This window comes from Daphnia magna, linkage group LG1, assembly GCF_020631705.1.
Source record: "Daphnia magna isolate NIES linkage group LG1, ASM2063170v1.1, whole genome shotgun sequence".
Taxonomy (NCBI): Eukaryota; Metazoa; Arthropoda; class Branchiopoda; order Diplostraca; family Daphniidae; genus Daphnia; species Daphnia magna.
In genome coordinates this window covers 987,511-1,013,322 of record NC_059182.1, presented here as the reverse complement: position 1 = coordinate 1,013,322, position 25,812 = coordinate 987,511, and the positions used below count along the sequence as shown (strand labels likewise).

At 41.1% G+C, this 25,812-nt stretch overlaps 9 protein-coding genes across 14 annotated transcripts; 2 read left to right on the top strand and 7 right to left on the bottom strand.

Moving 5' to 3' along the window:
* Window positions 1-467: 467 nt before the first annotated feature.
* LOC116919292 lies at window positions 468-1,914 on the top strand. The gene has a single exon (XM_032925273.2). The coding sequence runs from the start codon at window positions 468-470 to the stop codon at window positions 1,821-1,823; it is 1,356 nt and encodes a 451-aa protein (XP_032781164.2). The 3' UTR covers window positions 1,824-1,914.
* Window positions 1,915-2,082: 168 nt separating this feature from the next.
* On the bottom strand, window positions 2,083-3,651 carry LOC116920012 (putative exonuclease GOR). 2 transcript variants are annotated; one of them, XM_032926077.2, is made up of 5 exons: window positions 3,514-3,651; window positions 3,179-3,450; window positions 2,626-3,115; window positions 2,437-2,557; window positions 2,083-2,378 (listed from the first exon to the last, which is right to left on the bottom strand). In XM_032926077.2, the coding sequence occupies exons 2-5, from the start codon at window positions 3,439-3,441 to the stop codon at window positions 2,299-2,301; spliced, it is 954 nt and encodes a 317-aa protein (XP_032781968.1). In that variant the 5' UTR covers window positions 3,442-3,450; window positions 3,514-3,651; the 3' UTR covers window positions 2,083-2,298. The 2 variants fall into 2 exon arrangements, with proteins under 2 accessions (XP_032781968.1, XP_032781973.1); XM_032926082.2 differs by lacking the exon at window positions 3,514-3,651 and having other exon boundaries at window positions 3,179-3,476.
* On the bottom strand, window positions 3,607-4,990 carry LOC116919997 (putative exonuclease GOR). Its single transcript, XM_032926051.2, has 4 exons — window positions 4,662-4,990; window positions 4,126-4,600; window positions 3,936-4,056; window positions 3,607-3,871 (listed from the first exon to the last, which is right to left on the bottom strand). Exons 1-4 carry the CDS (start codon window positions 4,892-4,894, stop codon window positions 3,798-3,800), a joined length of 903 nt encoding a protein of 300 aa, XP_032781942.2. The 5' UTR covers window positions 4,895-4,990; the 3' UTR covers window positions 3,607-3,797.
* A 1,580-nt stretch (window positions 4,991-6,570) lies between these two features.
* LOC116920689 lies at window positions 6,571-8,259 on the bottom strand. The gene is made up of 3 exons (XM_032926790.2): window positions 7,813-8,259; window positions 7,358-7,516; window positions 6,571-7,285 (listed from the first exon to the last, which is right to left on the bottom strand). The coding sequence occupies exons 2-3, from the start codon at window positions 7,478-7,480 to the stop codon at window positions 6,935-6,937; spliced, it is 474 nt and encodes a 157-aa protein (XP_032782681.1). The 5' UTR covers window positions 7,481-7,516; window positions 7,813-8,259; the 3' UTR covers window positions 6,571-6,934.
* A 151-nt stretch (window positions 8,260-8,410) lies between these two features.
* Window positions 8,411-10,610, bottom strand: LOC116919216 (serine/threonine-protein kinase Chk2). 2 transcript variants are annotated; one of them, XM_032925164.2, is made up of 7 exons: window positions 10,333-10,609; window positions 9,908-10,264; window positions 9,664-9,838; window positions 9,357-9,593; window positions 9,061-9,286; window positions 8,842-8,984; window positions 8,411-8,770 (listed from the first exon to the last, which is right to left on the bottom strand). In XM_032925164.2, exons 1-7 carry the CDS (start codon window positions 10,467-10,469, stop codon window positions 8,756-8,758), a joined length of 1,290 nt encoding a protein of 429 aa, XP_032781055.2. In that variant the 5' UTR covers window positions 10,470-10,609; the 3' UTR covers window positions 8,411-8,755. The 2 variants fall into 2 exon arrangements, with proteins under 2 accessions (XP_032781055.2, XP_032781046.2); XM_032925155.2 differs by having other exon boundaries at window positions 8,411-8,984; window positions 10,333-10,610.
* Window positions 10,611-10,814: 204 nt separating this feature from the next.
* On the top strand, window positions 10,815-15,151 carry LOC116918423 (RNA exonuclease 1 homolog). The gene is given in 8 exon segments (XM_032924132.2): window positions 10,815-11,051; window positions 11,119-12,410; window positions 12,481-12,500; window positions 12,502-13,310; window positions 13,387-13,723; window positions 13,784-14,261; window positions 14,339-14,459; window positions 14,521-15,151. Coding segments are annotated over 8 exon segments (3,282 nt in total). The 5' UTR covers window positions 10,815-10,915; the 3' UTR covers window positions 14,610-15,151.
* Window positions 15,030-18,982, bottom strand: LOC116918933 (CAP-Gly domain-containing linker protein 4). 2 transcript variants are annotated; one of them, XM_032924742.2, is made up of 13 exons: window positions 18,729-18,982; window positions 18,085-18,288; window positions 17,798-18,013; window positions 17,325-17,441; window positions 16,960-17,242; window positions 16,673-16,901; window positions 16,482-16,603; window positions 16,300-16,419; window positions 15,989-16,238; window positions 15,734-15,928; window positions 15,490-15,665; window positions 15,333-15,376; window positions 15,030-15,255 (listed from the first exon to the last, which is right to left on the bottom strand). In XM_032924742.2, exons 2-13 carry the CDS (start codon window positions 18,148-18,150, stop codon window positions 15,235-15,237), a joined length of 1,839 nt encoding a protein of 612 aa, XP_032780633.1. In that variant the 5' UTR covers window positions 18,151-18,288; window positions 18,729-18,982; the 3' UTR covers window positions 15,030-15,234. The 2 variants fall into 2 exon arrangements, with proteins under 2 accessions (XP_032780633.1, XP_032780625.1); XM_032924734.2 differs by having other exon boundaries at window positions 15,333-15,404; window positions 18,729-18,981.
* A 634-nt stretch (window positions 18,983-19,616) lies between these two features.
* On the bottom strand, window positions 19,617-20,897 carry LOC116920393 (putative defense protein 3). The gene is made up of 6 exons (XM_032926618.2): window positions 20,700-20,897; window positions 20,566-20,619; window positions 20,411-20,480; window positions 20,235-20,347; window positions 20,073-20,164; window positions 19,617-20,009 (listed from the first exon to the last, which is right to left on the bottom strand). The coding sequence occupies exons 1-6, from the start codon at window positions 20,811-20,813 to the stop codon at window positions 19,811-19,813; spliced, it is 642 nt and encodes a 213-aa protein (XP_032782509.2). The 5' UTR covers window positions 20,814-20,897; the 3' UTR covers window positions 19,617-19,810.
* Window positions 20,898-21,112: 215 nt separating this feature from the next.
* LOC116920451 lies at window positions 21,113-24,495 on the bottom strand. Of its 3 annotated transcripts, XM_045167230.1 has the most exons (8): window positions 24,357-24,495; window positions 24,153-24,296; window positions 23,361-23,582; window positions 22,151-22,341; window positions 21,824-22,086; window positions 21,590-21,762; window positions 21,449-21,512; window positions 21,113-21,389 (listed from the first exon to the last, which is right to left on the bottom strand). In XM_045167230.1, the coding sequence occupies exons 5-8, from the start codon at window positions 21,986-21,988 to the stop codon at window positions 21,240-21,242; spliced, it is 552 nt and encodes a 183-aa protein (XP_045023165.1). In that variant the 5' UTR covers window positions 21,989-22,086; window positions 22,151-22,341; window positions 23,361-23,582; window positions 24,153-24,296; window positions 24,357-24,495; the 3' UTR covers window positions 21,113-21,239. The 3 variants fall into 3 exon arrangements, with proteins under 3 accessions (XP_045023165.1, XP_045023161.1, XP_045023170.1); XM_045167226.1 differs by having other exon boundaries at window positions 21,824-22,341; XM_045167235.1 differs by having other exon boundaries at window positions 21,113-21,386; window positions 21,824-22,341.
* Window positions 24,496-25,812: the final 1,317 nt, after the last annotated feature.

Below are 25,812 nucleotides of genomic sequence, written 5' to 3'. Positions count from 1 at the left end.
ACTATGGCGACAAGCTGGGCGAACGACCTAACAAGACTGTGCGTTCAACGGGACTGTATAACATCGGAGTTAACGGCACTCACGGTGTTTTCTGCAGCGCTATTCTAACGATGTTGGTTTGGCTGATGAGACAGCACGGACAAGATCGCCGCATCCGCTCATTGGCCAGCCACAAAGTCAATAGCATTTCGAGCGTTTGTAATCGCAAGTGGCTCATGATTACTGGAATTCCACTTAGCGCCACCGTCGATTCGCTCTTTGAATTCATGAAAAGTAGTTTCGATTTAAAGGGAATTAATCGTGAGAACATGGTAATGGCCAAAGATGTCAGTCAACTACTGCCCGTTGTGGATAAAATACATCTGATTAGGAAGACAAAGCAACATTTAAATGGGCCAGCTTTCATCCGACGTCCATTTTGGAAATTTTGGGATTGCCACGCTACTGACGATATAGTTGACACAGTTATGCACGGACCAGAGTTTAAACAACATTTACCTGAAGACGAGATGTCCAGTGATCAGGAAATCGATGCTGCTACGTACTACAACTTGAAAGAAGAGGCACTTTTGGTCAAAAAGGAAAGTCTCATCAACAATTTGGAATTCACAGGGGCAGTTTTCATCCGTTTCGACAGTCCAGCTGATGCAAAGGCCGCGAAAATGGCGCTCACTAAACGCACATCCAAATGGTTTTGGAATCGTAGCAATGAAGAAGATGCAGAGTTCCAGCCGTCGCAATGGACCGTACGATATCCTCCACCCAGCGCTGACATCAACTGGATCGATTTCAAAAAACCCCGCTCCACTTGGAGAACACTGGCCCTCTATCTGAGATTGGCACTGACCTATTCGATTTACATATTCCTAATGGCTGCACCGGCCAGTGTCATCCGCTGGCTCCATGTGGAAGGACACGGTTTGGATGAAGGCTCAATCTATTGGAAGCGATTCGTGTTGCCAACGATTGTATCTTTCTTTACTACCGAACTCACCGACTGGGTAACGGGGCAGGACCAACAACGACGTCATTTAACCGTAACTGCCATGTGTTTGGCCAGTTTACGATCTATCTGCTATTTGAACGTTATCCTGTACTTGATACGAATGTTGGCCATGAAACCGCTTCCCTTATTACTAGCGGGCAAGTTTTACAGCCAGGACTTCCGCCTGGAATGTCTTTTCTTCCCAGTGCACGGTAGTTTTGTTGCTTGTTGCATCATCGTCAACACGGCCAGCGGAATATTGATGAATCACTTGCGCATCGATTGTGTCCTTTCTTATCTCAAGAATTTGTTAACCTTTCGGTCGGATGCAGAACAAACGGCCTTCAAAGATGCGTACAGAATCGACTTTGACTTCGCTTCCAGTTATGCGGAATTGACTAGCAATTTTGCTCTGACGAGCTTTTTCATGATGATATTCCCCGTCATCAGCTTAGTCTCTTGCTTCTTTTCCATCCTGAGATTTTTGAGCGACAGGACTGCCTTAACTGAGATTTATCCCGTGAGTCATACTGGTCACGATTTACACAAAGAGTCGATCAACATGGTGCTGAAATTTGCAATTGCCTCACCTTTGGCCTTGATTGTGTACCGACGAATCCAGTTGGGTCCCACCGTTCAATTATTGGATCCAGGTGTTGTCGCTCCTCTGTCCTTACTCATTCTGTACGTTCTGTATCTGCTTTACGCTCACGTTAAATCACGTAGGAAAGAGGATTCCACTGAAGACGAGGAAGTCGATTCCATCCGAATTACGGCACACGAATATGACCCAGTAGCTCAAATTCGAGTCGAGGCACTTTTGGTGACTCGAGTTTAACTTGCAAATCAAAGGAATGACGTTGTGATTACCGACGATAAAAATGTGTTCACGTATCAATGTGCAATTGTATACGATTAAATAATTAATAAATCCGATTTGAAAACAAATTGCTGTCCCCTTTTTGTAATTTACTTTGCTGAACACTTTACAGTCGTGGGGGGCGTATCTTTCACTATGTTTTAAAACAGATATTTCTTTTACCGTTCCTTCTCTTGTCACTGAACAGACTTAACTAAAAAAAAAACGGGAAAAAAGAAAAGGAGGAGAAAGATTTATTTTCGCGCAAACGGATAAAAAGAGTTGGGGCGTGGTAATGAACAAAGAAAGGTGAAAGGCACGGTGAAAATCATTTACAGTGAAAGATACCCAAGGCTGTATATTAGTATTAGAAAAGAAAGGGGGAGTGGGTTGAATTACACGACACGTGGAAAAAGACCTTTACGTTTATGTAACCTATAAAACATAATTTCATTTACCCGAGGAGATATTTCACCTTCCATATCATTAGCTCCATGCACGCGATGGCGTCTTCCGTGCTGTTATGTCCACCGACTGATTAAAATGAATCATTTGACCAGCATTCTTAAAATAGATGAAAGATCTTTATTACCTTCTTTCTGAATGTCCTTTTCTAAAATATCGAGCGCCAATTTCTTCAATCCCTTTTTAAAGGGTGGCCCTCGAGCGTGCGGAAATACGATGCTCGTATCGACGACCGTGTCGTGGATCAACTGGAACACCATAAATCGAATTACTATTTCACAATGTAGTTGCCATTAAATCTAAGTCAAATATTAACTTTAAGGGCACGCAAATCAGTGCCGAAATCGTGTCCAATTAAAATAGCTTTGCTGGAAAGCAAATTAAGGAGGAAGGCCTGGACGTCTTCCAGCGTCGTTGTCACATTCCTCAAATCATTCTCTGTGATGCCACTGAAGCGTGTGTTGTAGTCGAGCACGGGATTGCTAGGTTTAACCAGCGTCTCGTAAACAATCCTGCAATCGGACGAGACAACCGTAATGCAAACCAAGTCGCTACCGGCTGTGGTGTAGCACATTTCGCAATCCAGCGCGTAGACACCGTAGTCGCCGTCGGCGGCCGACGGTTTTTCTATCGTTTGGACGTAGCCTTCCAAGTTGGTGAGATTTCCAATGTTGGAAATGTGCCATTTGCCCACCGTGCAACCTTTAGCATCACCATTTTGACCACAGCAGGTAAATGGAGATGATGTTTTGGTTTCAGGATTGCGGAAGGATCTACCCCAATGATAACAACACGCGCCTTGCTCCCTACAGGAAATTAGAAAAAGAAATATTAATTAAATGACAATGACGTTTAAAATTAGAAACAACCCTATGGGTGATCCTCGGGAATTCACGTTGTAACGAGTATTGCAGCGATCGCAAATACATTCATACAGTGCTAGAGAAACGGCAGGTTTCGAACGCAATTTGTTTAAATTGGCCGCGTTGATGATGGCACGGCTTTTGCAGTACGGATGCGGTCGTGGAAAACCATTTAATTCCTGTTTCGTTATGCTAATGACGTGACGTTGCATCACTTTATAAAAAGCAGGTCCTTTCAGAAGATTTTTGTCGATATTCGTCCAAGACATTGTCGCTGTCTGAGTTCAAAATAAAAGACCACTTCAATCTATTAGTACATTACATGATCAATGTTAACTTACCAACTGCGTTCTAGATTCTAAAATGCGTTTCGCTGGATAGGTGCGACTAGTCTAGGACCGAGAAATTAAGTCACTTGCTTTCCTTGTGTAACGAACGTTTTAACTGCGATTCTTTATTAGGAAAACATCGTCCAAACAACGTCATTTGCACTCTCTGGTGCTACAGTATAACCTTGTCGGAAGAGATCAACATGTTCTAGGAATAATACAGTACTACTAACCGATTAAGGGGTAATTCCACTACATGCGATAAAATAAAAGTATAGATAATAATGTTTAAGACATCAACAACTTTTAGCTTTCCACATCATGAGTTCCATACATGCGATAGCATCTTCGGCACAGCTATGCCCTCCACCTATTTAAAACGACAAAATTAAAAAAATACCAAATTCGCAAATTTGGAATTTGAATTGCTTTACCTTCTTTCTGAATATTTCTGCTCAAATATACCTGGCAGAGTGTCTTTAGAGCTCTTTTGAAAGGCGGACCTTGGGAATGCGGGAAAACGACACCAGTATCAATAACCGTATCGTGTATCAGCTGTATAATTCATTACGGAAAATTTAGAAATTAGACATTCTAACATTAAAAAGAGGCAACTCATATTACTCGTAAAGCTCGCAGGTCTCCATCTAAGCTATGCCCAATCAGAATGGTCTTGTTAGAAAACTTGTCGAGTAATATATCCTGCACATCTCGTAAAGTCGTTGTAACGCATCGTAAATCTTGTTCTGAAATTCCGCTGAATCGGGTGTTGTAATCGAGAACGGGATTGGTCGGCTTCACTAACGTGTCCAGGACTTTTTCGCATTCGGAAGAGACGACCGTCACGTGCAACACTTCGCCACCTTCGGTAGTGTAGCACATTTCGCAATCGAGCGCGTATACCCCGTAATTTCCATCCGCCGGCTGGGGCTTGTCCGTCGTGCGGATGAATCCTTTCAAATTGTCTAAATTTTCACTAATGTGCCATTGGTTTACCGTGCAGCCAATGGAGTTTGACTCGCGAGAGCAGCAGGTGTAGGGCGTCTTGTGTCCACGACGTTGATACGATCTACCCCAGTGATACGAACAAGGATCGTCTCTAAAATCAAACGAGTCAGAATTCGCATGATAATTTCAAAGTCTAAATTCAATTTATTTACCTTCTGATGGGCATCCCTTTGCAATCAACTCTAAAAACGGTAGTGCAACGATCGCAAATCCGTTCGTCAGGTGCCAATTTGAGACCTGGCATTGATTTTACTTGAGTGATGTTTTTCGAATTAATTACAGCACGATCCTTGTCGTAATGTGGCCGAGGATAACCATTAAATTCTTGTTGTTGTTGTGTTAAAACGTAATATTTCAGCGATCGATAAAGTGCACCTCCGTCCATTTTGGTCAAATAAAATACTTTACTTATCAGTTTTGGTGATATCAGTCCATTACCTGCTCCCTGAAAACAACAATAGCGACTAAAATGAGAAACAAATGACGACTAGCTCACCATATCCGATACTAAGTGCAAAATATTGGTTTACAGATGGCGCGGCATACAAGTTGGAAAAGTTTTGTTTCTAGAGGGCATTTCCTTTTAAATGACTGTAATCGAAACATTAACAATAATCTAAATGGAGTTGTGTCATTACGCATCAACAAGTCTACAAAAAGATTTGCTGTTTTGGCAAACGAAAATAGATGCGAAATTATTCCGGAGGCCACTGTTCATTATAATAATGATTGACGTGCGTAGCAACGTTTCGGCATTGTTATTGTGAAAGTACTTAGTGCAGCCGGATTCGTAACCATCAATCAACTAACTATACGCAATAATTCAGCTCTACCATAAACGATAGTTACAGCGGAGGAAAAGAAGAGGGTTCATTTGCATGCGATTACCATATAGTTCAACATTATAGAGCATCTTGCTCCAACCGAATCCACGTAGAAGGTCGTGCAATGACTTAACTTGCCAGGGTTTCCGGATTTCCTGGAACACGGTTAAAAGAATTTCAATTTTTTTTTTTTTTTACTTTCTTTTTTTTTAAATAAGAAATTTTACATCCGACAGGAGTGCCCGGACATTTCAACGTGTCCACACGAAAAAAAGAGCCGCCATGGACATCTTGCCCAGTTTCCGTATAGCGGAACTGCTGACGTTGCGCAAGTTTTCAACGTATAAGGAATTTTTGGAAAGTCATAGTCGCTGACTTTGATGTTGTCTAAGATACAACCAGCATGTAATTGTGGGTGCGACTTTCTTGTTTAGGATGGCACAAAAAAAAAAACGAAAGAATTTTTTTAATTTTTTTTTTTTGCTTCTTCCAAACCATTTGTCATTTCCTGAGCGGAAACGACGCGAATTTTTGCACCTGTAAGTAAAAAATGTAGGCAGATAAAAATAAGGTGGTTATTCAGTTAATCATATAACAGAAAAAAAAAAACAGTTAGGCATCGTTGGTTTTGACAGCTATTTCACAACCCAAATGCTTTTTTTTTATAGTGAAAATCTTCGCCGAGGTCTGATAGTTTTATCCGGATGAACACCACGTTGTCGATTATGACTTTGCCATAAGGCAATGCGCTGAAGGTCATAAAAATAAACGAAATTTAACACAAAACTCGAGGAGTCAAAGCTTACAAGACAGTAGCTTCTATTTTTGATGAGCCCAGATCCGTAAAAAAGACGAATCACGAACCGCAAAAACGAGGTCTTTCCGTGTCTATGGCGGATGAGACCACGTTTATGATGTCTTCTTTTTCCCTCGTCACCGCCCACTCACAAAGATACCGCCGGAAGCAAATTTGCATTTTCTTCCCCATCTATCAAAAACAAAAGAAATGAAGAGGTATTTGCCCTTAGTTCAATAGGTTTCATGCTATTCAAGACAGAAGCTGTTTGAGCCGGATGGTTGTTGGACTCGTGACGTAGGTTGCAGAAAACTCGAAACATGAAAGCCTGCATTCGTGCCTGCACGATAGCTGTTGAATTAGACATTCAATCCATTACATGGTTGACCGATAATGGAAAGAAACAATAGCAACGTTCTTTTTTGTTTTTCAAGCATCACGTTAAAAGGAAATATTTATATATTTTTTTTTTGTTTTCTATTTAAAAAATTGTAATAACATTTGAGATAATAGTATTTGACATAATTTTAAAATTCCGGTTATTACATACGTATGACGTATACATATAGGGTGATGATCATGTTATCTCGAGCCTCATATTGGTCAAGCAAATTTTAAATGAGATTTCGAAATGACGAGAACCAATACGTAGTTAACGGTGGACTTTTTCTGGAGAGTAAAAAGCTTCGCCTTTGTTTGGAAACAGCCCGATTGAAGCATTAAAAAAAAAAAAAACGAGTATTACGACCACTGGATGTTTCGATCTTTTTTGTCTGGTGTGTTGTTTCGCCTTTCTTCTTTTTGTTTAAATCACTTTTTCAGTTGAATACACTTCGGATGCACCCGGTTTGTTATCAACACTGGCAATCTCTTGTTGAAGGATTTGTCTCGGGGCACTCGTTCCGTTGTTGCCAACTGTTGTTAACGGCGTGACAACCCGCATAAACGCCTTCACGTTCTTCAGAATGATGGACTCTGCCGTTTCTGTTGTGACGCTGGCTACAGCAGCGGCAGTGACAGGCTGACCGATGAATCGCGGATGGCGGAGTTCTGTCGCTAATGAAGCTGCATTGTTTTCATATTGTTCCTGTCTCGTACTGTTCCTCGCTTGAGACGCAACCGTTACGACCAACACAGCCACGATGCTAACCACTAACTGTTCAATGAAAGTACAATTTGTTATTTTCCTGCATTACATTTGGGAACAAAATGGAAAAGTTAAACTTACCACACTAAAGACGGCGACCAAATATTTCGGTTTTCTCGTCGTTACCGGCGTCGGGTTTACTGTTTTCTCGACGGTGCTCGTCATGGTTTTGTTGTCGGATGTGGAATGATTGGTAGGAAACATTGTTCGGTGTGGTTATAGGTGGACCTACGTTCCTTTCTTTATAGCAAAAGAACAATGAGTCATCAGAATTTTGGCAAGAATAAGAAAAAAATCAGCAGACTATGACAGCAACGGTAGGAAGAGTCAAAGTCCACAATGTGGGCTTTTGTTTTTGAAATGTAAAATAAATTTACGCCCCGGCACGACACTTCCGTCCAATGAGTCACGTGAATCGACTCGGGAGTGTACATCACACGCAATGGGCATAGGCAATTAATTTCGTAAAGCGTACAGACACACACCATTCGTTTATAGCTATGACTTGGCTCCAATCAAAAATGGAATTCACTTACCAGCGTGAAAAGTAGTTGTCACGAAGGTTGTTATCTCCGTCGCTGGGAATCGTGTGCGGCTGGAATGACTGTTGGAGGTCGAATGGATCGTGTCTTCCTCCTGACGCTCGCTTTATTTCAGTCTTTCAGGAGGGAAAACAAAAATATCAATAAAGAACAAGAAAGGAAAGAGAAAAACCTGTTCCGTAGCGCTTCAGGGCAGGGGGGAAGTCCCTTGGCTCAGATATCTGCAGGTACGTTGAGGGAGAAGATGGATAAGCGACTGCTGCTGGAGAATTCAGCCTCGAAGCCTTCTTTAGTACAGTGTAGCGTGAGAACATTGAAAAATCTTACTTTCTTTTCGACAGCAGGATATACATAGCGCCCACTCATGCCTTATGGGCTCCAAACCATCAATCATCTTGACCTCCTCGCCCACCTCTTTCTGTAGCTTTCACTGTATATTTAGCCAAGCTATCCGTTTGAAGGGGATTCCGTTAATAGTTCCGGTGAATTTGTCAGATGAAAAACCGGTTGACCTGTTCCCAACTTGTTCTAGGGATTTTCCTTAATCCCTTGACTACCAGTTTTTCTTCAAATCTACGTCATACACATGATCTTAATACTGACTGCTTTTTTATTCCTTCCGGCGCAGAGACCAAGAAAAATATTTAAAAAAAAAAAGAAATTATAATTAAATTCCTGACTGAATTGAAACGGATCAAACTGACGAAAGGCCACGTCAACGAATTAATGTAACAGGGGGGAGGGAAACATGGGGGGGACAGGCGTCTTAAATATACAACTGTTTAATGACACGAGATCGTAGTTAGAACAAACAGAAATAAGCCACAACGGTTTTTATAGGCAATAATCCGAGCACAGCCTTTCAGGAGAACAAAAAGGACGATATTTTTAAAGTGATACTACCCGCTGTCGTTTACACCGAGGTTCATCTTTGGTCTCATTTTCTTTGAGACTGGCGAAGGGCATGGGAAGCGTATCAAAATCACTGTTTGCAAAGATTAATTCGTATACTTTGCTAATCACCTCGTCGTCCATCATCCAGGGATCCTCTATTATAGCCTCTAATGTAGGACGTTGAATGGGGTTGACTTCCAGCATTTTTCTGACCAAGGCTAATCCTTCGCTAGTCACTTTACTCCATCGTTCTTTTCTCAGCAGATAAGCTCCTACATTTAGATTGTTTAACCATGTAAAACGAAGCGGATGGAACGGAATTTTTGAAAAAGGATTAGGGGAACTAACCTTTCACAATGTTATCTTCAGCCGGATACGAATGAATAAATGGGTGGTACCCGGATAAGAGGAGAAACAGGATCACCCCTAGGCTCCAGACGTCAACAGCGCTGGTATAGGGTCGGTTGATGGTCCTGTTACAAATCACTTCCGGCGCCAAATACAGTGGCGTACCGCAGTATGTTTTGCATACCGTTTCTTCGTCAACGAATTTGGATAAACCGAAATCCGAGATCTAGCTCAAGGTAATACATTTGGTGTCAACGCTGTGCGCTAGTTTGGGCTAATATTGCGATATTATGTACTTTAAGAATGGCGTTATCGTCCTGACTAGACATCAAAATATTTTCCGGTTTTAAATCGCGGTGGACAATCCCTTGTTTGTGCAAATACTGGACGGACAACAACAACTGGAAAAAATAGTACTTTCCCGTCGATTCTTTGATCTGAGTTACACTCTTGATTCTTTTCTGCAAATCCCCTCCGTTCATCAATTCTAAAACGAGATGGATAGATTTGGCTTTGCAGATGCTATCTTCTACCTGATTATATAGACAGGACACAACTATAATTGCTAGAAAAATAAGTCGATGAATAAGTGAACATCCATACCTTAACAATGCCAGGATGTTCCAAAGTGCAGAGTAAATCAGACTCGTTCTTCAATTGTTGTACAGCGTCGGCACGTTTGGCTTCATTGTAACAATTCGTTTGGTGCCGTACACTTTTAATAGCATATTTTTTGTTTGACCTTTTATGAACAGCCAACCATACTTCACCAAACGACCTGGCGAGCCGAAATCGAGGCGTGAAAATATGTTAAAACCCAACCAAATTCATTTAACAAATAAAATACCCTTTTCCGAGATTTTCGACAATTACAAATTTCTTGTTTATGTCAGCAGGAAAGCCAGGATTTCTGTGCTGGGTGTCCAAGTAGATGAAGACTTTGCCCTTAGAACAAGTCATAGAGATTTCGTCTCCATGAGTCAGCAGCTTATTCTTCCCTTTCCCAATTTTGACACCATTTACAAATGTCCCGTTTGCTGAATAATCTTCTATGATTGTCTGATAATCAGCTGTCACATCCTTGATTCTTTTGAAACCACAGTGAACCCGACTAAGGTTATGTATATTAATTCTACAATTTTCTTGGCAGATAATAATATCATTCACTACCCCACGTCCCACTTTGTACAAATCTTTTCCATGTCTGGAATTATTAAAATAAAATTAAACATAGCGTACAATCATGCAAAAATATTGTCTAAAAATACAGACCTTAGCCTTTCGGTTTCCAGATCACGATTACTGGTCCAAAACAATAAACCCCACGAGGTTGAATCGTTCGTCGGTGCTACATTTTCTGCATCTTCGTCCACGTTTTGGCTCATTGGCTGCGTATCTTTTTCGGTCATCGTTGAAGATGATAAAACCAATTATGAAAGCACTTTTCAGACATTGAACAAAAGAAACTTGAGATGGGTCAAATTCGACGTTTAAATATTTCTTAAATTTTTGTATGTCCTTGAATCTTGAATGAAATGGGAAAACATTGGTAAAACGGGCGTTGCCAATTTTAGATGATTAAAAATTAAAAACGAAAAAAAAATTACCTTGACTTGGAGCAGGATTTAGCCAATAATAGTCACGTTCATTTTATAATTTTATTTTAACTAATTATATTTTACGCAATTTTATTTTGGCTTTAGACAAAAAACGCACTTCCACTGTTGTTATTGTCTAACGTTAGCGCCTCCTCTTTTCTACGCGCATTGATTTCGTGTGTAAAAAACTTTTTATTGTCATATTATTAATCGTCAAGAAGACCTTTATTGTAAATTAATATTAACCAGGAGGAAGCATGCTTCCGTCAGTTGGTTACTTTAAGAGTATCGTTTGTCCCTATTTCGAAAATGAATCGTGTGAGAGACCATACTGTCAATTTCGGCACGAACATTTGCCCGTTCGCCCAGCTAAGCCAACTGTCGTGCTCAGAAGTATGCATGTTTTTGTCTTTAATTCGGCCTGAAAAAGTCACTACTAACTGGATTTTTACGTTTTCAGCCCACGATCCTGGCCCGTCTCAAGGAACTCAGGAAGGAGGCAACTCATCAGCTATTGAGCAGATAGTTTCTGAAGCTGTCAAAAGGGTTCTAAAGGAAAATGGACAGCTTTTGGAGAATTTCGATGCCTCCAAAATCATGGAACTTGTGGGCCAACAGAAACTGGTTGAAAAGGTTGTGGAAAATCTTGCCCCTCCTTCAAGTCCTAAAAAAATTGATGGAAACTCTAAAGAATCTAGCCATAAAAGCAAAAATCACAAAATCTACAACATACCTGTTGGAACTCCTGCCTATACTCCCACACCTATTGCTGTCCTTAAGAAAACTATGACAATTCCCTCCAAGGTTGAAAATTATGAGCCTTCCAAGTCTTCTACTACTGGTTGTGTAGCCACCTATAAGCCCAGCAGTAAAGTTGCTTCCAAATCAGAAGAAACCTATGTACCAACGGCTCTGGAAAGTACTTCAATTCCATCTAGAGTTGATAATTATGTGCCTAGAAATTCATCCACTAGTTCAACTGCAACCTATAAGCCTAGTAAACGTGTCTCAAAATCAGAAGAAGGTTATACTCCACCCTCCACGTTGGAGAACATGCCCGACGTCAATTACACACCGAGCAGTAGAGATTCTGACAATATTATTAGCGATCGATACACGCCTCCATCCAATCTGGATTGTGACGTCGATTACCAGCCTACAACTCGGGAATTGATCTCCGTCGAACCGTCATATTCCCCTAGCTGTTCGACATTTGAATCGGGAATTGCTGATTATTCCCCCAGCTCAATCTCGACGTTATCCACTGAACCGAGTTATAGTCCTGCACCAACGAGTGGTAGCGTTTCATTGGATGTGGACTACACGCCAAGCTCTTTGACCAGCAGTCAACAGCTAACGCCTGAAAAGTACCTCGAATTGTTTGAAGATGGGGAACAGCCCAGTGAGGCTGAAGAGAAGAAAAAACACAAGAGCAGCAAAGAGGAGGATAGGCGGAAAAGAGAAAAGGAGAAAGAGCGTGAGAGAGAAAGGGAAAGACGTCGACGGAAAGAGAAGGAAAGAGAAAGAGAGAAGAAAAAGAGTCGGTCAAGCTCAGATCAAGATTCCAAATCCAAGCATTCAAGCAGCAAAAAGTCGAGCAGCTCCAGTCCTAGAAAAAGCAAATCGTCAGATGTTAAATCTTCAGACTCGCAAAAGTCAGAATCAAAATCATATGAATCTAAGTCATCGAAAAACGAAGTGGAAATGGAATCGGATTCTGACGTAGACGAGGAATGTTATCGAATATTCAAGGTGAGATTAATTGCCTTTTGTCATGTGCAACCTAAGAAATTAACGCAATTGTTGTGCGCAAACCATTTAGGAATACCAACCGAGTACGACGAAGCAGCAATGGGCAAAATGACGACCAAAAGAAGCGGAAATCGGAAGATGTCCCTCCTGTTTCCGAGGCCATTATTCCCGTGAAGAAACAACGGGTAGCTCACACATCCGTTGAAGCTCCGATCCGATCATCGAGCCTTGTTCCTCCTAAGCCTGCACCACGCCTTACACCGGGAATGATGATGATTGATCGTTACAAGGCTTTCCAAGAGGCCAAAACAGCCTCTGCGAGTGGGGCGCAGTCTTGGCCACAGCATTCTTCAACGTCACAACGAATCGCCGCTCCATCTTCTTCGTCATCTAGTGCCGAGAAGAAGCGAATCGCCCATGTTCCTAATGTGATGGGCTTACTTACTTCCAAACCTAAAAATACTCCGGCCGTAACTGCCCCTGGTCTGTCGGTAAGTTCTGCCTTACCGACTGGCCAACAACAACCAACAGCGCAACAGAAAGCCGTAGGAGGCAATGCTTTCCGGCGACCTGTTCCGAACAAAACGACCACTCCCACAGCTTCAACCGTTCCAGCAGTTAAAGCTCCACCTCCTAAACTTCCACGTCCTATGATAGCCATCGAATTGGGTTGTCGAGTGCCGGCCAACATTCGGCAAAAGTATCTGAATATCTTAGTGGATGAAACGCTCAAAATATACGATCGAGAGGAAGACGCCTACGAAAGAGCAGTCGAAGAAGAAAAACAGTCCTATGCAAAATGTAGCAGTAGGATTGTCTATGCTAACGTCATTACCAACGTGGTGCAGCGAATCCGCAAAGAGGCTGAAAATAGCAATAACCCGACGTCTGCTAATCACAGTATTTCAAATGATTTTTTTCGTTTTTTAAATTAACAATGAGTTTCACAGTTTTTAACGTTTTGTTTGTCGTCCAGACGAAAAGAAGACGATGTCTCACTCAGCTGTGTTGGCCGGAAAAGGAGGAGCCACTGTGTCTTGGAGTATTGAGAAACCAAAGTCTGCTAGGATCGACTCGAATCTATTAAGAGGCAGCACGTTGTACAAATTGATGGAACGATATCTCTTGACTCTTGAGCAACAAGATTTCAATGGCTATCCTCGGCCTGATCCCAGTGAAAAGGGTCGTGCAATTGTCAATCCGATTAATAAATTCCGCACAAAGCCTAGTGTCAACCTCGCACCTGATCAGCGCGTTTGCGATAGATGCAATACAATCTACAAAGTCAATAGCAAAGGCCTAGCAGTCAAAGAGTTGAGTCAATTAATTTTTATCACTTACTGAAATTCTTAATTTTTTTTTTCACGTTTTAGGGATGATACCTGTTCCTACCATTGGGGCAAGCCTTTTGCACGTCGTGGGGAAACTCGTTATACCTGCTGTAAAGGTGAAGCCAATTCCGACGGTTGTTCAGTGGGAAAATGGCACGTCAGCGATACCGGAAGTCTGCTCAATCTGAAGGGGTTTGTCCGCACGATGGCGAAAACACCACCACCTGACGGCAACTACGGGGTCTACGCCCTCGATTGTGAGATGTGCTACACAACAGAAGGGCCAGAACTAACCCGAGTCACTGTTATCTCATCCGATTGCAAGACGGTTTATGAAACGCTGGTCATGCCGGACAATCCCATTCTCGATCACAATACTCGATTCAGTGGAATCACAGAAGAGGACTTGCTGAACGTCAAGACGACCATTCGAGATGTGCAGGCCGTCTTGCTAAGCAAGTTTTCTGACAAGACCATTTTGATCGGGCACAGTTTCGATAGTGATTTACGAGCCTTGCGGGTAAATACGGAAAATTTCTTTTCTAATTTTCGTTTTTTTTTTTAACTCTCTCTTATGTGACCATCATCGTATTTCAGATGATACACGACACTGTTATTGATACTAGCGTCGTATTTCCGCATTCGAGGGGCCCGCCTTACAAGAAAGCTTTAAGGACATTGTGCGGCGATATTCTTCAAAAGATTATCCAGAACGATGGTATACTCGATTTAAGATTTTCCTATTTTAACTGAATTAAAACAAACACGTTTAAAATTAGTTGGAGGTCACGACAGTGCAGAAGACGCTATTGCGTGTATGGAACTAATGATGTGGAAAATCAAACAAGATTTAAAGCAACTCAAGTAAAGAGCTTAAGTCGCAAACAAAGACAAACTTACCGGACAAAGGAAAAGACAAACGTCGCCATTTTTCTCTCCCTCTCCTCCAACTTACAATTTTTTTTTTTGTTCCGTGGCGTTTATCGATGCAGGGTTATCACATCTTTAAAAATTTTGTGCATTCATTTTGCAGCTCATCATTTCCAATTTATTTTTTTTTTCTCCTATCTTTATTCAGAATTTTGTGCTTCCTGAAATAAGAGCCCGTCTCTGTTCGTGTTTTTTTCTTTCCTTGTTTCCAGTTCGATCTCCCGCACATAGTGTTGAAATTGGGAGATGCTCGTTTGTTTTCCTGTAAACCTATTAATACTTCATAATTTATCATTTAAAACAACGTACTACTGCCCGTCTGCTTATCGCTTCGGTTGGAGAAAAAGGAACTAAGTGATCGGTCCAATTTTCTATTTGTAGGACAACAAGCGTCAAATTACGAGGATAAAAGTATGTTTGTTACAAACGTCTCAAAAGAGTGAAAAGTGAAAAGCAAATAAAATAATATTAAAAACAAAACAGCTTAAAATAATGTTATCGTTACTATTCTGGTTTGATTAGTGTGGCGCCGTTGATGCCCCGGACGGTGACGGAAGATGGCCTCACCATAATTCCGCGATTAACTGGAGATACAAGGATTTCAATGAAAATGTTGGTTCATCAAGTGACAGAATAGTAAAAGATGGATCCAGTTTCTTACCTTTGCAATTAAAGTAGCGATGACCCTGAACGCAGCCATCATGCCTACCGACGTGATCACGCATTTCAAGACCTAATTACGTTAGTAGTTCATTTCACACGGAAACGTCATTTCATGGCTAATGTATAGAGAGGAGAATCAAATTATTGATTCTTACCTAACCAGATGCCTTCAGCGAATTGCACACGACCGATGTATTTAATAACGCCCACCTGGTGATTAAATAGAACGTTCATGCCGACGTCTAGCCAGTGCTGATTGGTCTTTTTCTTTGATGGCTTGATTGTTTCGATGGCCGTGATGCTTTGCCATCCTGGTTTATTGCTGTCAATCCTTTGTGTAAATAAAATAAAAAGAAGATTAGTAAAGAAAAAAATTCATTGATTTTGAGTAATTATTACTTGGAGCCAAGTGATCTCGGTTGGGACGTTGATGGCGTGGGATGAAATGGCGATTCATTGGTTCGATGTTGGGTCGAAAGGCTGCGTCGCATTGTAGTTGGGGCTGAGCTCGGTGAAGATTTCGCTGGTAAATTGAGACTAGAACGACGCGTAAGCGTCGTTGCCCGTCGTGGAGTTTCCGGCTCGACATGAATCCTGATGAGTAATTGCTCTTTATAAAAACACAGGCAAAGATTTGGGTCAAATGAAATTTACTTTTGAAGTTTGCTTGCTGTCGCAAAGACGCCGTGTTTATCTGGACAGGTGAAATAGCCAACACCTTGCACTGAGCCACTATTACGCCCTTCCGGCTTGTCCAGTTCAACACCGTACCACACCCCTGTAGCAAACTTGGTCTCCCCGCGGAAGCGGACAACTCCCCGATGACGAGTACCGTTCAGAGTCGTCACCATCACTTTATCTCCGACGTTAATTTCTTCCTGTTTTCCTGTTCCTTTGGTTACATCTGAAGTTGCAAATTACTATGAGAATACCCCGTTTTGCATAGAAAGTCTATCTGCTCTTACTAGTAGAACTTTTGGATACATTCAACTGGCGGCTGCTGGGCGTTTTTAAGATGCTGGCGGACTGAAATCCACTGGTAGAACTTGGGAATTTGGACACACGATTTAAAGGGACGAACAGACCTGAAAACAAAAAGAGAGTTTAAAGCAAAGAACATCATCACATAAACAAAATTAAGCAAAACCATGATTGGGTGAACACTTGAAGTAGATAGTGTCCTGGATTATGCCATCATTTTTCCCTTCTGGAGTGTCAAGCTCTACGCCAACCCAAACTCCGGACGCAAAATCAACTGTTCCGCAATACCTGCAACAACGTTAACAAACAGCTAATCGTTAGCAAATTCTCAATAACAGCAGCTGAAAAATCAAAAACCTGAGCGTGGCTCCTTTGGCTTTATCTACCAAGATTCGGTCCCCTACGTTCAACCACATCGTTTTGAGCATAGCCCTTCCGGCCACACTTTCCGCAGCTTTCTTGTAGCCATTTCTGCCTGGCGATTTGTTGTTCGACTTGATATCTCTTGACAGAATGTCTCGCAGCTGCACGATAATCTCTTCTGTGTGTGGAATGTGCTCGTATTTCGATCCATCCGGAATGCATTCTAAAAATCGTACACAAGTTCAATCACATCTAGACAAAAACAAATATGTCCCTAATACCTAATGGAGTGCGTCCTAAGTTATCTTTCAGCTTCGTGTTGGCCCCAAATTCGACCAGAACGAGGGCACTGTTGACAGCCAAATTATGAGCAGCGATATGGAGAGCAGAACCATTCTCGTACTCGTTACAAGGACTGTCAATATCGACGGATTGATTGGCATTGAGCAAAATCTTGGTGATGGGCTCCGAGTCGAACAGGGCGGCATAATGCAACGGTGTCATTTGCGTCCACCTACACCGGGCGTAAATATCAGCACCACGTGATATCAGGTCTTGAACAACCTTAACGATTTTGAAACAAAATAAATCCGTTGTTTTCATCCGACAACTAGAGTTCAAAATGTTAAAAGCGGACAAAACCAACCTCAGCAGCAACCTGGGGATCTCCAATACCAGCGGCCCCGGCTTTACAGGCGAAATGGAGCAACGTCATATCTGAGATGGAGTCACGGTCATTGACGTGCCCGTTACGCTCCAACACCTAACGACAATTGATCCATTGTTTTATATAGTCTAATATAACCTGATCTACCATTCAAAATTTACGATTTTGTTGACAATTGAGGTCTACGGCTTCGGATCGGTGCGGCTAACAAGTAACAACAGTACACGAGAAAGAAAGGAAAAAGGAAATCGTAATGGGCTTTTCCCTCCTTTAGCGTTTTAGATCCCGTTAGAGGGAAACAAACAAGACAAGTCCGACAGGAAGCGGAAGGCATTACAATTAATGGTTTATCTTTTCTTTAGACTGTTGGGAAAAGAAAGTAACCAAAAAGTCTTCCAGCCCGTTATTACAACTAAGTTGACTTTAGTAAACAGGAAAATTTCGTTTCTAACCTGTTGAATGCAGAATTTGATGGATCGTTGAGTGTGAGGATTCCATTGCCGCATGACGGCGAATATCTGCGAAATGGTGGTGTGCGGATTGACAAACACTTGCAAACATTTCAAACAACTAAGGTCGAAATAGGCTGCATCCGTCAACTGACACTGAGAGCAAAGCGGAGCCTCGGCTGGCGGATGGGTCACAGGATACGATCTCGTCTGATCAGCCTATTAATCAATTATTCAAATTATTTACCATTATAAGTTTAAACAAACATAAATCAATGATGTGATTTTACCTCGCTGTCGAACGAAGAGTCCACGTCATAGTCTAAATGAAGTGGTCGCTCGGACGGAATAATCATTTTTTTAAACGTTCTTATCGACCTCCAACGACGGTGTGAATGAGATTCGTGGTCACCGCACCTCAATATATACAGGGGAGAAAAAATCGAACGGCGTAGTCGGCGCTGCAGTCAGTCGAAGGTCCGTTCCAGGTGGTTCTAAATAATGTAGTATAAAAACAGCATGTATACGTTATACAGCGGCGAAAGAAAAGACAGGGAAGAAACTGCTTCCGCCGCCTCGAGCCGTCTGATTGTCTTACACACCGACCCAGGTGTTTCTTCGTCTTTTTCTATAACAATTGACCAGGTAGGTGGAACGATAGTTAAAAAGCGTGCAATTTCCCCTCTTTTTTTTGATTTTTTGGATAATCAAACAAGCAAAGGAATAAAGATTGTTTTGTTTCGACAGAAATAAAATGACAGTGAATTGTTTAGCGACCTTAATGGTTGGGGAATCAACTCAGTCATGCGTCATCTCTCGAGATTGTGTGTAAGTAAGAAGGGACATACGTTGGAGAGAATGCAGACGAAGCAAACAACATTCGACTATTCAATTGTAGGCCACTTGTTGATGAAAAGATTTTTAGAACACATACCGAGTTTTCCATGACTGTAGAAGAGCTCAACGCACGAATGATGTCACTTCCCAGAATTGATACTAGGTTTGAACTTGTTTTAGTTGACGTGAGCACATGAGATTGAAACTACACCTCACGATTCACATACACACCCAAACCGAGAGCTTGGAAAGTAAGACCGTGAGACGTGGAATCAAATGAACAGAGTGAATGTAAACACCAGCGGACAAGGGTTTTACTTGAAAGTTCCAATCCCCCTCCATTCGGCCATTCCCAAGGACGTCCGGGCGGGCCCGGCTTTTTCCAACTATACTTCCCGTCAAGCGAACACAGTAGCAGACGATATTTCGCTCTGTCGAAACATTAGCCGCATCAGCGATTGCTAATGGCGGTATTTGTTGATTGTTGGGTAAAAATTTAAACAGAATGACAGATTTCCACTGCGCTATCCAATACAAAATAAAAAAGATGTTATCACAATGACTAATTACGAACAGGGAAAAGTCAATTGAACAAAACTTGGAATATTTTCACGTTGCCTAGGTCGGTTGAATGAAATACTGGGAGTAGTGTTTCGACACTTTTAAACGTCTACGTCAAGTCAGTTTCGTGTAACTTTACTTTAATTTGGTGACATAAAAAAATCCATTTTTACTGGAGGTCTACTAATGCCTAGCTTGCCACCATTTTAAAGCAAGCCATCAGGTAGTGTATGAAGACATACTTGACAAACTCAGTAGAAACAAATAACCGGAAGCCCAAATCAGAAAAGAAGTGTTTTTCTTTTATCTTGCTACGTGGTTCAACACTGAATCTTTGTAGCCCACAAAGATATGAGGACAACTGCAATGATGTGAGACTGTTTTCAATCTTGCCGGTTGAATTGATCAGATCAACACAGCAATATGTCATTTAATTGGGACAGTGGGTTGCCTTGTATTCCAATAAATGTAGGTACACCTGGATGGCAAAGAAAACATTACAAATTTTCTAGAAGCTGAATACGCACGCTGTTTTCGATCCAACCATCCATCCCGCCAACCTAACCACATCTTCCTGTGTTAGTTTTGGTTTGTATTTGGAACGAAAAACCGGTACGGTTAAGGGTTTATATTGGCATTTGGTGTCCAGAACCAAATGCGCCATACAAAATAGTCGAATACAGTAACAAGAGGAATCAATGAGCTGCTGATCTTTTCACTGCCGCTCTTTTCATTGCTGGCCGGCTGACCAACTTGAACGCGTGTCGATGACGGAACTTGTACCCAGAAGGTTGTGAAATCGCGAAGAAACGTGCACCTATTTCCATCAAGCAGAATTTAGAACACAGAAACGGTTGTGGAAAAATTGAAATTTGCAGACCTGAATTCAATTTCGCCCTCGAAGTCTGGTGGCGCTACCCATGTGAATTCCAGCTTATCTTTTCCCTTGGCATCTCGGTGTGTCAGCGCATTCTGGTTTGCAAAATAGACACATGCAAATCAGTACACAAGAATCGGAATGCAAATGATTCGTCTATCAAACCGATTGTCCTGGACGGCAGTCGATGGAACGCGCTGGACGTGGACTATTCATGAAATGTCCTAGTGGTTGAGATGATGGCGAATCGCTTGGATTCACTGCCACAAACATGAATCCTGAGGTAAATTTAGCATTTAGTGGTAAAAATTAAAACATTTTATCATTTAAATCTTTTAAACCTTGAAAAGATCCTCTAGAACTTTTGGCCTCGATTGTAACCTTGACCGTTCCACCCTTTTCGATAATGCTCTAAGAGTTACGTGACAAAATAAAGAACTGTCATGTTATTAGGACATAAAATTAAGTTAATTTTCATTTCAGAATATCTTTTTACCTGTTGAGGAGTCACTGAGAAAGGTGCTGGTGTAGTTTGAGGTGAAGGACCGTGCTTTTTTTGTTGAAGAAAGAAAAATGATCATTATTCAAATTTTAAGCACACATAATTCTTGGATAACGTTCAAAATTTACTTGCGGTTCCATGGTGAGACAGGCTTCTTCAGGAGCACCTCGGCTATACGCATCCGCATATTTGCTGGCATTTGCCACTAAAACCAGCATCACCAATTTAACGAATGGCGACATTTTCTTCGATTAAAACTGGGAAAGCACAAGCGCCTTCTATTCGGCGAACAAGACAGCAACTAACTGTTAACTAAAGTTCACTAGAATATCTGTTTTCCGCACTTTACTGGCACAAACGCTGGTAGGCTACGTGATGCCGATAAGTCTGACTCCAAGTCAAAGAAGTCACAAAGGTCAGGCAGTACCAAAAACAAGAGATAAACATGATTTACCAATTCGCTGCATGACTGTCGGATTTTGTTTCATTTGTGGGCTGTATCTTTTATTATTTTTTAAAGAGTGCTCATCTCTCGTGCACGTTGATTTGCAGAAATATTTTATTGTTACATTAAGAACGAGGACGTTTCGTTTTCTACATCAAAACATTGCCTTAATTGGTCGCTTTTCTGCTGCAGTACAAATAAATTATTGGTGTCATTTAATAGTTCACAGGCTGTTTTGTATAGAACTATAGATCACTGGAGGGTGAATGGGCTGTGAATACACGGGATTGCAGATTTCCTGCTGAGCGTTCCCGTTTACAAGAAAAAACGCCTCGAACTTGAGTCTGACTATATCGCGCATTTGCCACATCTTCTAAGAAGAGAATAAGCTCAGTATTCCCGTATGCATAAAACGCCTTCAGATAAACTCACTTTAATCACCTCACGGTCGCCATTATTTGGTATTTTTGTGCGGACGATCGACAATTTGGGAAATCTGCGAAACACGCGTATCAACTTACGTACACGTATAAGTGAAACTAACTGTTCTAATTTCAACTGAAAAGCCCTTACTTGGCAATAAGGCAATCGTTCATTTTCAACACCTCTCCTTCTTGGTATTCGTTGATTTGAATTTGACTGCCAATTTTCTTTGCCAGTCGATGGAAGTGGGGCTTACGTTCGGGGCTGTCACTGACGAGAGAACACCTGACGCTGACCTCCTCTTCTCCTCGCCAATGTTTTAACTTTTGGAAATAAACAGATCGATTAAAACGGATAGATGTTCTGCAATTTGTAATGTCATACCTGTACATGTATCCAATTCTTGTCTGCGGCAGGATCGGCGTAAAGATATGCGTGATCTTTTCTCACTTCACTTTCGTAAAGAAAACTGTAAATCGGTTGTGGCTCTTGAAGAATTTTTAGACGAGCTCCTACGATCGAGTCACAGTCTTTATAACAAGATGTCATTTCTGAGAGGAATTCTCGCTAACTGCAAGTACATCCTGTGAAAACACGAACCACACTGCGATTGGCAAATGCCTTTTCATCGATCCGGTTTGAAAGGGCTAGTGCAAGTCACGACAGTTAAACTCAGAAACCCCAAACCTCTTTTTTGCGTATGTTCAATACCGGTTCACAATTTCGCGAACGGTTGCTCTATGAAGAACAGGAAATCCTATGCTCGGGTATTTCAGCGTGACTTGATAGGGTTGCAACAACATTTTACACGCAAATTTTGTGACTTTCCGCCGAGCATTTCGCATTCACATCGCAGCCAAGATATTCTTCGATGTGGATAAAAGAGTTTCACATTCTACCACCTTGAAGAGAAAAATTTCTTTCAAATCGATGCAATCGTTAGCATTAAAAACAAGTATAACGAACTGGTTTTTTTTAAAGAGCCCCGCTGCTGCGTCCCAGCGTTTCAATGCGACAATTTTGTTTACTACTTTTTCTATGTCCATTTCATCTAGCATTTGCAAATATTGCTGGGACCAAACACAGATCGGTGGTCGGAGAGGCCTTTTTTGGACCATATTCAGAAAAGCTTCAACGCTAGTTATTTAGTTAATCATATCTACATCTCGACTTTCACCGCTGCCCCCCTAAAAGAAAAATGCTGGATTTCACCATCGTGTGTTTAACTGATGGCGGCGTTGGTACGAAAGGCCAAAACTCTTCTTTTGTACAAAGAATGCAAATGCATTATTTCTTTCTCCTGTATTTTTATTCTATTGGTAGAGATCACGTTCAATTCGTTAGCTAACGAGCCCAGTGTAATGGCTAACCGCCAGACTATTTAAGAATCAGTTGGCTGCTGATTAGGTACACAGTAATTTCAGCTGATTAGCTAAACGAAAAAAAGAAAGCGACCCCCTTTTTCCCTTAAAAAACGACTGTCATGTTGTGGTAAGCGATGTGATGTTGATACGATAGATAGATCTCCCGTTGTTTCATTTACGGTGTTTTTCCAGAGATATTTCAAGTTGTTAACCCACATTTCAACACAAATGTTTGCCGCAATTTAAGCCACACACTAATCTTGTTTTTTTCAGTCTATTGAATGTGTCAGGCTGGGCAAATTACGGTCTTCAACAGACCTGAGCGTGTCCCGCCGTGAAATAGGCTAGGCATCGTGGGCAATGAAGTACAACAATCAGCAAATCTTGACTACGTAAAATAGGATTGAGAACCACAAGTAATCGTTACAGTCATAAATAAAGGTATTGTCAAACAAACGGCAAAGGGTCGGGCGAATATGGTAGACACATGATATTTTAACAAATAATACCCGTAACCATAACAGGACTGGACAGATAACTTAAAGATTCTCACTTACCTAACACGCAATGACGATCACTTTCAGCTTCTTGGTGTGCTGAACAGAAGGCCCGCCAAGCGACTATTCTTTCGGTTTACTTGCTCTTTTCAGATCATGCAGGAACTAACGAATGAGATCTTGTTTCTCTAGGATTCAATGCCAAATTGAAGAAAGACTGCAGTTCCCAATTATATACGCGTAATTCTTGTTGCCACATCCTGATGATCGACACGGCTCATTCTGCATAGTAAAAACAAAAACACGAGTTTAAAATGTAATATAAATGGATTCAATGGACAAATATGAAGTAATGCAGTTATTCACGCCTTAATTTGCTTCGATTCAAACAACACGTAAACGGATACAGTCAAACATATTCCCTTCATGGTATTTTACATCTTTGCAAGATTCCATTTTCACTTGGTAACTAACAAAACATTTCCCATTACATTTCCATAATGCTCCGTTCTTAACATTACATTTTTTTTTTTTTTTTTACAATCCAACTCCTTTTTTGTAGTGTTACACCAGTTACAGTTATGTAGGCAGTCCGTTTGGTGACTGGCCACAACACAACATGGACAGGCAAAGAATTTCAAATAAAAGAAATTCTTAAGAATGTGGTACATTTTAATGCAGACTATATACATCGATAAGATTGCCAAGGACATTTTTTTTTGCACTATCACTAGGTACTATTTATTTGGGAACTGCTCACAAAATCTATTTAGAAACTAAAATGAAATCAAATGTCTCACAAGTTTCACAACTTAAAAAAAAAAAAAAAAGGAGTGAACATGAATTTCCTACCGAGCTTCCCTGCTACGTTCTTTTAAATTCAAACCCAATTGGGATGGAACGAAAGTAAGAGTTGAAGGGCGAAGGACGAATGACGAATGACGAATGACCCTTCTTCACTGGGTAAAAAGTCTGATGCACTTTGGTGCACATTATCTAAAGAAAAACTAATTCCATAACCTATTTTAGAAGCTATTTGAAAATGCTTTTCCTTACCTAGGTTTTTGTCACATGTTAGGTCGTTGCAATTATTCGGGGCAAAATGAACGTATACAAGTTGTTTGTTTACGTATGTCGTTTCAACCTTTTCCCTCCTACAGTCCTACTGTAGGTCTACCTATCCTCTCCCCCCGTCTTCTAATCTTATTGGCTAAGAGTCGTAAGTCGGCCATCATGGATTTCAACAAGAGGTTGAGAAAAGGTTTCGGCAACAAGAGTTCAACTGATAGCAATTAGCAAAGAAAAAACATTTTCGGCTCTTGATATTGCCATAAAATTTATTAATTTTCAATTCATTTTACTAGTTGGCTATAACAGCATTACAAGGCTTACACGTAAAGACGTAAAATCTTTGCAACTCTAGCAGTTGTTGGGAAGCAGCTGCGAAATTTAACATGGGCTATTTAGTATACTGGACTCAATTACTACACAAGGTTTGTTCCATATAATGATAGGGAAGTCAAGGAGACTCGCAAAAGTTTGAAAAAAAAATGTCTTCATTTAATACGCACGTGTGTTAATGGTCGGGCCTGAATGATTGGAATAACTTATGTGCTTTCTGTTTAAACATTCTTGGAGTCCTCATTGAGACAAGTTAAGCCAAGCGTGGAAGTTCTTTGGGTTTTGTCTATTTTTAACTTTGCAGCTGCGTTTGTAATCTGTTTGTAATCTAGAAAGCTTCGGTCAGGTCGAAACTATACGTCTAACTAAAGGAATTTGTATAGTTTACCAAAACACTGTAGGGGCCTAGACAAAGAAGATTTTTTTTCTTTCTATCCCGCTACGTTAATCAGCTCTTTTTGTAACTGTTATTGGAATTTCTCATTTCATTAGTAACGCTGAAATCCCCTGTAGGTATAATCAGCTCATTCACCACATGATGGGAACTACATTCTGCCTTTAATCTTGCAGATAGAATCTCATCTCCTCCCTGGCCGAATCCAAGGTTGGAACAGTGGGCCAGGCTGGTGGTGAGCAAACGTTGTATCACATCTTCTAGCAATATTTTCTTTGGCATTTCTTACCTCTAACTGCCTTTTTGGTGTTGGTTTTCGGGCATTATATCGAACTGTAGTTCAACCTTGTAGCTCAGATTCTTTCTTGACGAGATAATAAGATTTGGGTCTGTTACTGTCAGTGCCAACGTCTGTTTTATTAGGAAAGGAACTGTAATTCAAAAGTCCCGTTTATTTCTTCAATTAATTCAAGAACCGTGCAAAGGTGTCAAGCAGAAATGGTTGGCTGCCATTGATTTATACCTGATGATCATCGCCCAAATAATCAGCCTAAGGGAAACGTTCGTTTCGTTCTTCCTGATTGCGAGGTGCAGAGTACCGTCGGAGTTCTGAAAATAGAAAAGCTAATCGACGGTTTCACCTTAAATTATGAAAAGAATAATTCTTACTGAATTCCACGGCAATTCTTGCGTGAAAAGCTAGCGTGAAAAAAAAAT

Excerpts from the sequence above, each read along its gene's own strand:
- LOC116919997 (XM_032926051.2), bottom strand. The coding sequence starts at position 4,894 with ATGGACGGAGGTGCACTTTATCGATCGCTGAAATATTACGTTTTAACA. Across the intron at positions 4,601-4,661 it reads AAAGGGATGCCCATCAGAAG|AGACGATCCTTGTTCGTATC; the intron begins GTAAATAAATTG and ends GTTTGATTTTAG. Across the intron at positions 4,057-4,125 it reads GAGACCTGCGAGCTTTACGA|CTGATACACGATACGGTTAT; the intron begins GTAATATGAGTT and ends TGAATTATACAG.
- LOC116919292 (XM_032925273.2), top strand. The coding sequence starts at position 468 with ATGCACGGACCAGAGTTTAAACAACATTTACCTGAAGACGAGATGTCC.
- LOC116920689 (XM_032926790.2), bottom strand. The coding sequence starts at position 7,480 with ATGTTTCCTACCAATCATTCCACATCCGACAACAAAACCATGACGAGC. Across the intron at positions 7,286-7,357 it reads TGGTCGCCGTCTTTAGTGTG|TTAGTGGTTAGCATCGTGGC; the intron begins GTAAGTTTAACT and ends TTCATTGAACAG.
- LOC116918933 (XM_032924734.2), bottom strand. The coding sequence starts at position 18,150 with ATGATTATTCCGTCCGAGCGACCACTTCATTTAGACTATGACGTGGAC. Across the intron at positions 16,239-16,299 it reads TGTATCCAAAAGTTCTACTA|ATGTAACCAAAGGAACAGGA; the intron begins GTAAGAGCAGAT and ends TTGCAACTTCAG. Across the intron at positions 15,929-15,988 it reads ACAGCAAGCAAACTTCAAAA|GATTCATGTCGAGCCGGAAA; the intron begins GTAAATTTCATT and ends ATTACTCATCAG.
- LOC116920393 (XM_032926618.2), bottom strand. The coding sequence starts at position 20,813 with ATGTCGCCATTCGTTAAATTGGTGATGCTGGTTTTAGTGGCAAATGCC. Across the intron at positions 20,348-20,410 it reads TTCTAGAGGATCTTTTCAAG|GATTCATGTTTGTGGCAGTG; the intron begins GTTTAAAAGATT and ends AATTTACCTCAG. Across the intron at positions 20,010-20,072 it reads GAGGGCGAAATTGAATTCAG|GTGCACGTTTCTTCGCGATT; the intron begins GTCTGCAAATTT and ends TGATGGAAATAG.
- LOC116920451 (XM_045167226.1), bottom strand. The coding sequence starts at position 21,988 with ATGACATCTTGTTATAAAGACTGTGACTCGATCGTAGGAGCTCGTCTA. Across the intron at positions 21,513-21,589 it reads AACGATTGCCTTATTGCCAA|ATTTCCCAAATTGTCGATCG; the intron begins GTAAGGGCTTTT and ends CGTGTTTCGCAG. Across the intron at positions 21,390-21,448 it reads GCGACCGTGAGGTGATTAAA|AAGATGTGGCAAATGCGCGA; the intron begins GTGAGTTTATCT and ends TTCTCTTCTTAG.
- LOC116919216 (XM_032925155.2), bottom strand. The coding sequence starts at position 10,469 with ATGACCGAAAAAGATACGCAGCCAATGAGCCAAAACGTGGACGAAGAT. Across the intron at positions 10,265-10,332 it reads CTGGAAACCGAAAGGCTAAG|ACATGGAAAAGATTTGTACA; the intron begins GTCTGTATTTTT and ends TAATAATTCCAG. Across the intron at positions 9,594-9,663 it reads AACATCCTGGCATTGTTAAG|GTAGAAGATAGCATCTGCAA; the intron begins GTATGGATGTTC and ends CTATATAATCAG.
- LOC116920012 (XM_032926077.2), bottom strand. The coding sequence starts at position 3,441 with ATGTCTTGGACGAATATCGACAAAAATCTTCTGAAAGGACCTGCTTTT. Across the intron at positions 3,116-3,178 it reads TCCCGAGGATCACCCATAGG|GGAGCAAGGCGCGTGTTGTT; the intron begins GTTGTTTCTAAT and ends AATTTCCTGTAG. Across the intron at positions 2,379-2,436 it reads AAAGGACATTCAGAAAGAAG|TCGGTGGACATAACAGCACG; the intron begins GTAATAAAGATC and ends CATTTTAATCAG.